The following is an 11,087-nucleotide window of genomic DNA, read 5'->3' on the forward strand; positions in this document are numbered from 1 at the left end:
CCCGGGCGCTCAACAACAAATTCTTTTGAAGTGAAGGGCAAAGGGCCAACAATGTCTCATATGGAGAAGTTATCATAGAATCAATCACATTTATCAACTGAAAGTGTAAACCCATTATCATCAACTCAACCCGTAAGTAAAATTCGTCACCAACATGGACACCAGGGACATGCCCTATAGTTTTAGTAGGTTCAAAATACTTATATTTTTGCATCATCAATTTCCTAGCGATCATATCCCTCCTTTCTAACGGTTTCATAACCACGGTTCTTTCGAGTCGCCGATATACTCTCTTAAACTCTTTGAGCATCCACATTCTAGTTTCAACCGAGTTTTTCCTTTCCCTTCTATGTACCCAATGACTAAACTATCTTAATAGATGCACAGTAAGGTACAATTCATCTTATATAGGTACCTATATATGATTGTTGGATACATTAATCAAATTTGGAAGACAACAGTCATATTCATCATTTAAATTTGTCTTAAAACTGAAAGCATCAATTATATTACCAGATACGCCATCTTAAAACTGACACGCATCAATTATATTACCAGATACGCCAATAAAACATAACAAATAAGAGGGCTAAGTTATCATCTGCTTTTATCTGAGGACTAATAAGTATGAATTATATTACTATATACATTAAATAAATTTAAGAAAACAACAACAGAAACCTTCAATACTATGTATCATCTGCTTTATTTATCACTGATTCTTAACAATTACTTCACTAGATACACTGACTCCCAACAATTAGAAGACGATCAAAAACAAACCTTGAATGATAATGTCATATCAATTTAAAATATATTCATACCTAATTCAAGATATCTCAGTAACGGTCATTACTAGCAAATGAACAATTGAATCAGTAGGATCAACGACAACAATAGATCCTTCGATTTCCATTAAATCCCTACACATCAAGACAAAAACCAAAAACGAAAACCATTAAAATCAAAACGGTACAAATTGATATGTACATACATCAATTATGTGGTAAAAGTTGAAAAATTTCAGAGACGTACATCAATTACTTGAACAATTTGTATCAATTAAGACCAATTCATTGATTTTGTGGCGCTATTTACTCGTGAATCGCAATTTTTTCTCGGAATTTTCGCGGATTTTTTTCCCGTGATTTAGTGAGAGAAGATTAAGGTAGAGAGAGAAGGGAAAACGTTTGCTAAGATTGTTTGTTTTGAGTTTTTATTTGTTTCCGTCAATAATATCACCGTAGTACAATTGTTTTAAATCTTGTGGTTGTAGTTCGTTCTCACCGTTTGCATCGAATACTGTTCTCACCGTATCCTCGCCTATATATATATATATATATATATATATATATATATATATATATATATATATATTTTTTTTTTTTTTGGTACATATGATCTAGTCTAAGTCTAGTCTAGATGAAAGTCGAAACCCAAATTAAAATTTCCCTAAATTCTAACCCATCATCTTAACTAGGGATGACAATGGGTAGGGTCTGGGTAGGGTCCACCTGACCGGGACCGGACTCCGAGATTTTTCCTTTGGACCAGAATCCAACCACCCGCAAGGGTCTAAAATTTGAGGACCCATACCCGGACCCTATGGGTAAGGGTAGAGGTCAGGTCTACCCGTGGGTTCGAGTTTCACCACTTTAATAACAAGGATTAACGGTATGGGGTCTATAATATTAAAAAAAAATTCATACTACTTTAACATTATGAGTTTATTAATCTCTATTGTACACTACCAAATCCAATATACATACCAAAGAGATTAAGAAAGACAAAGAAGACCTAAATTAATTTTACATCCAAATACATATGAAAGAATCAAACTTGGAACCCAAAAATCAATACCATACTTGATAGCCGTCTCCATCTGACCGTCGCTGGCTGCTGTTAATGGTGTTTGTTGGTCGCCGCCTATTAGAGAGGTGGTTGTCAGTCGCGTATCAGTGCTGTTCTGGTGGTTTTCTTGTGTCAGTGGTGGAGTGGTGGTATTGTCAGAAAAGTTTGGTTGGGTTTTATCACTTTTTGGGATGAGGGAAGAGAAAGAGACTTTAGTTAGGTTTCTACTGCCAGTATGAATTTAGAAAAGTTGTGATTTTGATTTTTTTTTTTTTAATAAAGGATCTAAGGGTCGGGTATGGGTCTCATAACTTAGACCCGGACCCGGATCCAAAATATTTTCTTAAGACCTATACCCGACCCATACCCATTGGGTCTGAAAAAATGAGACCCATACACGACCCATTAGGGTCCGACCCTCAGGGTCTGGGTCGGGTCCCCGACCCACTGCCATCCCTAATCTTAACCCCCGTGATTCCCAAGTCCCGTGAGGCCGTGTTCACATCTCTATTCTCTACACTTGACTTACCGCCATTAAACCTGAGTATTGAAAAATGGAGGATGTAGCTGCAAATTTAGACAACTTCCTGAAATGGGCAACTTCCCTTGGAGTCTCAGATACACCTCCTTCTTCATCTGCTTCATCTAATTCATGTTTGGGTTACTCTCTTTCAGTCTCCTACTTCCCTGATAATGGCGGGTACTTTTCCTTTTTACCCTTTTAATTTGAATTTAGTTTCGAATTAAGCAACAATGGAGTATTTCATGACATGGGTGGTTTTGATTTTGTACATAATTGTTTTATGTTACCTTTTTGTGAAGTTTATGAGAAGTTTGGCTGCGTACATCCGACCCCCTCACCCCGTAACTTGCGAGAGCCCTTCAGGCACTAGGGTAATGTTGTCGTCGTTGTTTTTGTTGTTGTTTTAGGAGAGGTATGGCAGCTGTACGCGAGCTTAAGAAAGGAGAGTTAATTTTGAGAGTACCCAAATCAGCATTGTTGACTACGGATAGTGTTGTGCAAAAAGATCATAACTCTGCTCTTGCTCTTAGTACTCATCCTTGTCTTTCTTCTACACAGGTTTCGTCTTCCTACTTTATTGTCTCAAATTTAAAGTTGGTTTTTTGTTTTCAGAGGTTTGAATTCGTAATTTTGTAGTTTGTCAAGTTGTATTGTGTGTGAATTGCTTGTATGACTTTGGGATTAACTGAATTGACGATTTAGTGTTTTCTATCCGTATATTTCGTATGTACGAGGGAGTTTACCTTGCCTAGTATTAGAGAAAATGGATCCATAACTTTCCCTCCGAACAATTTTGCTAGACAAAGAAGGGGAATTGTAGCCTTCCGCTCCCTCTTGTTTTCCCTCTAAATCCTTCCATCCAAATGAAGCATTATAGATCCTTTAGGCATCCTTTCACAAGTTATAGATTATCTTCACTTGACCCTCAACAACTGTATGAATTCTTTCAAGGGGAATGATTTGATATTTAAGAATTTCTATTTTGTTCATGAGGATGACCTATTTCACAATGGCGCAAACCATTTTTTGAGTTATGGCTTAAATGACTTTTAGAAAAAATGGTATTATGTCTCGTGCCAGAATACATTTACTAGCTTTACAACTCAAATGCTACTTCGGTTTTCAAAAACGTTTGACATATTTAGTATTTTTATTTAATTTTTAAAAAAAATTATTTGTTCTTCTCTCCTTTATTACACCTTTTTTACTAACTAACCACTTTCTTATATATTTTACTTGGTTTACTTTTAAGGTATTCCGAATCCTTAAATTCTGCTTCGGTTTTCAAAAACATTTTAATCTTTATTCTCGATTTAAATTTTAAGTTTTTATAAAAGAAATCCGGACTTCGATTTTAAAACCTATAAGTTTACCTTGACTTTGTATTATGTTTTGCTTTCCCTTTTGTTTTTCATTTTTCCCTTTTCTATTTTTTTTCGCTTTTTGAGGTGTGCGTTCACCCATGGACGGTTCTAAAGGATGATTCATGTCAGCCGACCCCAAATCATTTTGGAATTAAGGCTCTGATGTTGTTGTTGTTGTATAACTCAAATGCTACAACCTTATAGAAAAAATAGGATGGTGTCTCTTTCTACCTAGGCTTTTAAGGTAAAGATTAGGATGATGATAATGATTATACGTCTGAAGGGTGAATGTTGCCGGAGATCAGATGGAGTTAGTTGGTAGTAAATTGACATGAGAAATAATGATGGTAAAAATTGGCACGGACTGATCTGTATACAACATCGTGGAATATCATTGAGTTCTATATTGCCTAGAAGAAGTACTTGGGTTCTCATTGTATTCATCATTTTGGATCTCAATATTAAGAAAAGAATATGCTATTGTTGTTCTCTCTCTGATTTCTTTTATACCTACACTTCTGAGTAGCTGCCTGGGGTGAATTGAATTTGAAGGCTTCAGAGGTGACCTGAATGTGATGTTACTGAGATAACCTAGATATAATTTGAAGGCGGCAGAATGAAATATCTTCTTTTGAAATGTGGTTTGGTTGTTGATTTTGTAGCCTTTCATTTAATTCCTAGTCAATCCCGATGCTTCGTTTCTCATCTTTAGGAAGTGGCTCCTTCATCCATTCATAGTTTTTCCCTGCTTACTTGACTTCGGTTGTGAGAAGGATGGCTAATTATTTTAAGAAAACAGTCTAGGCATAAGTTTCCACTTTGAAAGGCATTTGTGTCATAAGATACTTTAAAGTTAGATTAAATAGGAACCCAAATAGTAGTAAGGTTATTCAAAATGTTACAGTTGGAGAGACTAGTGGCTGCCGAACGCCTTAAACATAGTGAACTTTTTCAAATTTCATTGTTTCTCTTCTGTCTGATACTGTCAAAGCTGGTTTCAGTATGTCATCTTGATTATGGCATTATATCTCCCGTCGTGAATGTATTTTATTTCTTTTTCAAATAACTAATTCCCTGCCCACAGTTTCTATAAACCCACATCAAGACACAGCACCAAATCTGTTTAAAGAGTAGGTTAAAGACAACAAATGGTACCCAAAGATAATCTTAATCCAACTTCAGATTCCTGTGACTGTTATAGTACCTGCTCTAAGATCTTCACATCTTTTCTGTGATTATACTGAAATATTCACTTTTTGGTGTGTTTTTTGCAGGTTTTGAGTGTATGTCTATTAGCTGAAATGAACAAAGGGCGGAAGTCTGCTTGGTATCCTTATCTAATGCAATTACCCAGGAGTTATGACACTTTAGCAAGTTTTGCTCCGTTTGAGGCAAAAGCATTGCAAGTTAGGCCCTTATCATTGTTTTCTACTCCCTCTATTCAACTCCACTTTACAAGTTTCTTTTATCACGTTTGCCAATGCAGCTTTTACACGATAAATATTATTAGCTGCGTATTTGCAAAAATTATAAAAGTTAGATATTTTTAATGTACTCTTAAAGACGAATCAAATAAGATCCCACATCCATATATTTTCACTTATGTATCGAGAGAAAATTGAAGTTGAATGTCCGCTTGTGAATATTGCGCAAAATAGAAAGTTGCAAAGTGGAGTTGAATGGAGGGAGTATTAATTACTTCTTTTTGAATTGTTGACCCTCGTTGCTTTATTCTCTATATCCATTTTTACCACATTTGACATTCTAAATATTTGTTATATGCTGAAATAGTGCCAAAGGTTTTTTTTGTTCCAAATTGTTTCATCATTATCAGTCCAGATGTTTCTTTGCTGAGATTGTCAAATCTTAATCGATAGGTAGACGATGCCATCTGGTTAGCGGAGAAGGTTATATCAAAGGCTGAGTTAGAATGGAAGGAAGCTATTGGACTGCTAGACCAACTGAATTTGAAACCTCGGTTCCTGACTTTCAAGGCGTGGCTTTGGTCTTCTGCAACAGTGAGATTATTACTCTGCACTCTATAACAATGTGTACCTTCGTCTTTCAAGGCGTAAACGCTCTTGAAGCCGTAAAGTTTTACCCTTTTTGAATGAAGGAATTTAAAGGAAAAGGTAGGTAGACAAATCCCTTGTTTGGTACCTTGTTTGACTGGAGGGAGAGGGAAATGGAGGGATCGCTTTTCCCTCCCACAAGCAAATTAAATCTTGAGATTAAACAAGTACTCTGATCGAGATTAAAAGTAGCCATTAACCATAAAGGCACACGGAAATTAAAGAAAAAGGGATGTGGTCTTTCGTTTCTTTGCTGCAATGAAGGACTAGTGACAAAGATATGTGCTTATTCTGTGTGCTGCTCTCCTTAGCCGAGATCAAATGCAACATTTCATCCTTCGTATTCCTTGATTTTAGCATCATTACAGGACCAAATGACACCTCTAGACGTGAGATAAGTGGCAAGTAGATGGACAAAACTGCCCTTGTCGCGCTCAGTATCATTTATGTATCAGCTTCAACTTTCAGGCCTCATGACTTTTCCCTTTCAATGAATTTGTCAGCCCATGACATGACATCTGTGTTACTCAGACACGCTGACACGTGTCGGTGTACGACACGACTATTTGGGGTGAATTCTCCTGTTTTGTGGTCTAAATTGAAGTGTCGAAGTGTCGTGTCGTGTCGGACACCGACACGTGTCTGACACGCGACACGGCAGTTACGTGAAGTTTCGGAGTAACATAGCATGACATATTAGAGCTACATGTTCTAAATTAGCCAACATGTCAAGGTTTGTCCAGCCTTAAGTTCGCAGTCTATTTGTGAAATTGTAATGGGCATGATGCAAAGCACTGTATAGATCTGGGATTTATCTCTGTTTTAAAGTTGATTTTCAGATTTGCTTGTAGCTTATTGTGGCAAGGGTTTCTTTGTATGAGAATTGTAGGACCCCTGCCACAAGCTCCTCCTAGAAACCATGCCATCAGAACTTTGTTGTTGAATCCCTTGATGAAATCAAACCCCCAAGGATCCCCAAGGATTCAACTAGAAGCAGAGAGTAGCGATTCATACTCACATTTCCTAATAAGTTTGTTTTGAATTGAGCCTTCAATATTACTCCCGCTGTCTCAACTAAATCTTTAAGTTTGATTAAAATGTTCCTCACAAAATAATAAAAACATCAAGAATTAGTTGAGACAGAGGGAGTGCTATTAGTCTACTCATATACATTTGTTGTACGCCTTACCGAGAGTTGTTATGATCAATTTGCTTGCCTGTTGCCTGAAATTATAAACAAACTTCCTTCAAAGATTTTCTTAAATGGACTTTATTGTATTTCAAAGGTCATCTAACCTTGTTGATTTTCTGGTGGGTGGGGGGGGGAGGGGGTCCAGATATCATCAAGGACTTTACACGTACCATGGGATGCTGCTGGTTGCTTGTGCCCTGTGGGTGACTTTTTCAACTATGCCTGTCCTGGAGAAGAATTAGCTGCCATTGGAGTTTCCAAGAGTTATGTTGATGACACAAAGGATCACGGTTTAGACGGTGAGCATTTTTCAGAGAGGTTAACTGATGGTGGTTATGAAGAAGAGTTTGCTGCTTATTGCTTTTATGCCAAGAAAAACTATCAAAAGAATGAGCAGGTAAGATGCTTGGCTGGTCTAGGAGTGGAACAAATTGATAAAAAATGAAAAATAGAATAGTCTTGAATAATTTTAACAAGTTTAAAAAGCCGATTTTATCAGTCTGTTAACTCTGATTTCCTTTTGATTGAGATAAGAGAAGTTCGACCAGCAGCGTCTGTAAATCCAGTTGCTTTTAGATTACTCTTACCAAGTTGCCGTAATCAGGTTACTGGGTTTGGCCTCTCCTGTCAGATGAGGGGGTTAGTTGTTTTCCATAATTAGCAAGATGGTTGTTAGCAATGGTGAAGCCAGATTTAGATGGCAGAGTGCAAAAACATTATTGTAGGGATTGGGGGGGTATGATAGAACTTAAAAGTTTAAAACTTGGTTAAAGAAAGAAACAGAAAAAGTAAGCGACTCTAAATCGAGTTCTTGACACACCGGGCACAAGAAGCTACCGTCCACTAGTTCTTACTCCCTTCGCTTCACTTTTGTTTATCAAGTTAGCAGTCAAGCATATTAATTTGTTTCTGTTTTGCGAGTCGTTGAATTTTAGTTGCCATAATTTACACAGGTTGGCTTGAGAATGTTCACTTTCAAAGTTTTATGGCGACTAAGGGTCCGTTTGGATTGAAGGAATTGGAGAGAAGGGGAGGGGAGGGAAAGGGAGGGATTTAATTTCCTTTGTTTGGATAAAAAATATGGGAGAAAGGAAATGGAAGGGGAGAGAAATGAGAGGACTTATTTTCCCTCCTATAGAACAAATTATGGCGACTAAAAGTAAAACCCTACTTGTTTCCCTCATTCACGCAGGTTTTGTTAAGCTATGGGACATACACAAACTTGGAGCTTCTTGAACATTATGGCTTCCTTCTGAATGAAAATCCAAATGACAAAGTCTTCCTTCCATTAGGACATGACATACATACCTGCCATTCATGGCCTTCAGATTCACTCTACATCCAACACGATGGAACACCTTCATTCGCACTACTCGCTGCATTACGATTGTGGGCCACTCCTCCAAACCAGCGGAAAACCGTCTCTTACCTCGCCTCGTCAGGGTCCCTGCTATCTTCTGAGAACGAGAAAAAAGTTATGACGTGGATTATATCAAATTGCCGGGCTATTCTTAGAAGTCTTCCCTCCAACATAGAGGACGATAAGTTAATATTCCGTGCAATCAACAAGGCTCAAGAAGCTCAGTCCATTGAGATTCCCAACAATGTATCTTCTGTAACTTGTATGGAGTTTCGGAAATTTACAGAATCAATGGCTTTCGGAAATGGAGAAAACGAAGTTGTGCCGCGTCCTTGGATGAAGATGAAGAGGTATATGGAAAGATGGAAATTGGCCATTCAATGGAGGCTTCGGTACAAGCAAAGTATTCGTGATTGCATATCATTTTGCTCCCATATTATTGAGGTCAATTCCTCGAAAAATGACGCAATAATGTAGTAGATAGTACGTACTTTTTTGAAGAGATAGTTTGATGCAAATTAGCCCATAAATGAAGAATTAGGAAGGCTAATGAACGATATTATGGAATAATATCGTGATCATTCGAATATTATCCTATATCAAATGTATTATACTATCTAAACAGTTTTTGGTTAGTTTATATTTAGTTCCTCTTTTATAGGCTAACATTAGGGAAGTAAATATTATGTTTATGGTATATAAGCTAGGCTTTTGTATACGTTTGTTTTATTAATAATACACAATTCAATATCTCCTTCTTCCTCTGTTATTCGTTTATCATGGTATTAGAGCCTATTTGATCCTGGTTTATTTATTTTTCTTTTCTTTCCTCACGAAGATAATTAAGATGACAAAGGGAGACGGAGGAATTCCTCATAAATCTGATAAACAATACGAGTCTATACCCCCTTCTTCACCATTATACCTTCATCCAAGTGAAAGCCCCAACCTTTCCTTATCCCAAATTATTTTCGATGGGAATAATTATTCTTTGTGGGCGGATGCTGTTAGAAACGGTCTCGATGCTAAAAACAAATTGAGTTTCATCGAGGGTACCGTTAAGAAACCGCTGATTTTAGAAGGCGAGGAAGAGACCCTTGAGGTCGTTGCTTAGAAGCAATGCAACGCCATGGTTAAAGCATGGTTACGGAATGCCCATTGATTACAAGCTTCATCCTAATATAGCCTTTTCAGGAATCGTGGTGGAGATCTGGAAGGAGCTTCGTGACAAGTATGCAACCGGCAACGCACCGAGAGTCTATCAACTTAAAAGCGATCTCAACGAGTGCAAGCAAAAGAAGAATCAGTCTGTGGTTGAGTATTATACTCAACTGAAGGCCATTTGGGATGAACTAGCAAATTACAGCAGTGTCCCTCAATGCACTTGTGGTGCGTCGGCTGCAATAATTAAAGAGAAAGAAGAAGAAAAGGTACATCAATTTTTGATGGGTCTCGATAATAGTCTCTATAGTCACGTTCGATCCAATTTATTAATGGAAGACGAGGTTGCCTCTTTGAGTCGAGCCTATGCTCTTGTCCTTCGTGAAGAATGCCACCGCGCTGTTACCAAGGAGAAGGAAGAAGTAGCAGAAGCAGTCATGGCCGTGCAAGTTACAGGGAGTTTAAGTGCTGGTCGTGGTGAATCTGCGAAAGATGGAGAGTATACAAAGGTAATCCGTTGCACTCATTGTAACAAATTGTGGCACACGGAAGACAAGTGTTGGGAGAAGCTACGCATTCAAGGCAGAGGCAGAGGCGGCAGAGGCCGTGGTGGCTCCAATCAACATGCCAACGCAGCCAATGTGACTGAAGGTGAATCGCAGAAACAGAGTTTCACTCCTGATGAGATGATACAGTTGCGCAATCTTTTGAGTAATAAGGGCGAAAGCAGCCACCAGAATTCAGGTATGAAAAATAATCAATACGGTCGTTGGCTACTCGAAAGCGGATGTTCACATCACATGACAGGTAGACGAGAATTGCTAAAACATATTTGGCAAGGCAAGGTGTCGACGGTCAGTTTACCCGATGGTTCACAGATTGTGACACAGGAACATGGACGAGTAACGTTAAATGACAATTTTACGCTTAAAGATGTGCTCTATGTCCCGTCCTTAACCTTTGATTTAATTTCTATACAACAACTAATTACCGAAAATAATTGTGTTGTGACGTTTTATAATGATCATTGTATAATACAGGACTAATCTACGAGGATGAAGATTGGGAGGGGTGAGCACAGTGACGGGGTCTATTATTTCAAGGGTGAACAACGGCATATGGTGGCCAAGGCAAGTACAAGCATTGATTCACGCTTATGGCACGCAAGGCTCGGACACCCGTCTAACAGTATTTTACCTCTATTTTCTGATTTAGTTGGTTTTACTTTATCTTGGGATCCTAATAATATTTGTGACCCGTGTTGTCGGGCCAAACAAACTCGTTCGATTTTTAAGCTCAATTATAAGAGAAGTAAGGATCTTTTTGCTTTAATTCATTGCGACATTTGGGGTCCATATAACACTAAAAGTTTGTCGGGTGCACATTATTTCCTTACTATTGTTGATGACCGAAGTAGACATGTTTGGGTTCGATTAATGCGGGATAGGGGACAAGTGAGCCAACTCATGATTAATTTTTGTAAAATGGCCAAGACACAATTTGGAAAAGAGGTGAAAGTAGTACAAAGTGATAATGGGACGGAATTTCTGTCTAATCTTATGAA

General features: G+C 37.9%; 1 protein-coding gene across 1 annotated transcript; it reads left to right on the forward strand.

Annotated features, from left to right (window-relative positions):
- The first annotated feature begins 2,346 nt into the window (after window positions 1-2,346).
- Window positions 2,347-9,111, forward strand: LOC141634476 (protein SET DOMAIN GROUP 40-like). The gene is made up of 6 exons (XM_074446633.1): window positions 2,347-2,551; window positions 2,782-2,932; window positions 5,013-5,144; window positions 5,616-5,756; window positions 7,148-7,399; window positions 8,195-9,111. Exons 1-6 carry the CDS (start codon window positions 2,406-2,408, stop codon window positions 8,837-8,839), a joined length of 1,467 nt encoding a protein of 488 aa, XP_074302734.1. The 5' UTR covers window positions 2,347-2,405; the 3' UTR covers window positions 8,840-9,111.
- The last annotated feature ends 1,976 nt before the right edge of the window (window positions 9,112-11,087 follow it).

Source organism: Silene latifolia, chromosome Y (genome assembly GCF_048544455.1).
Source record: "Silene latifolia isolate original U9 population chromosome Y, ASM4854445v1, whole genome shotgun sequence".
Classification (NCBI taxonomy): domain Eukaryota; kingdom Viridiplantae; phylum Streptophyta; class Magnoliopsida; order Caryophyllales; family Caryophyllaceae; genus Silene; species Silene latifolia.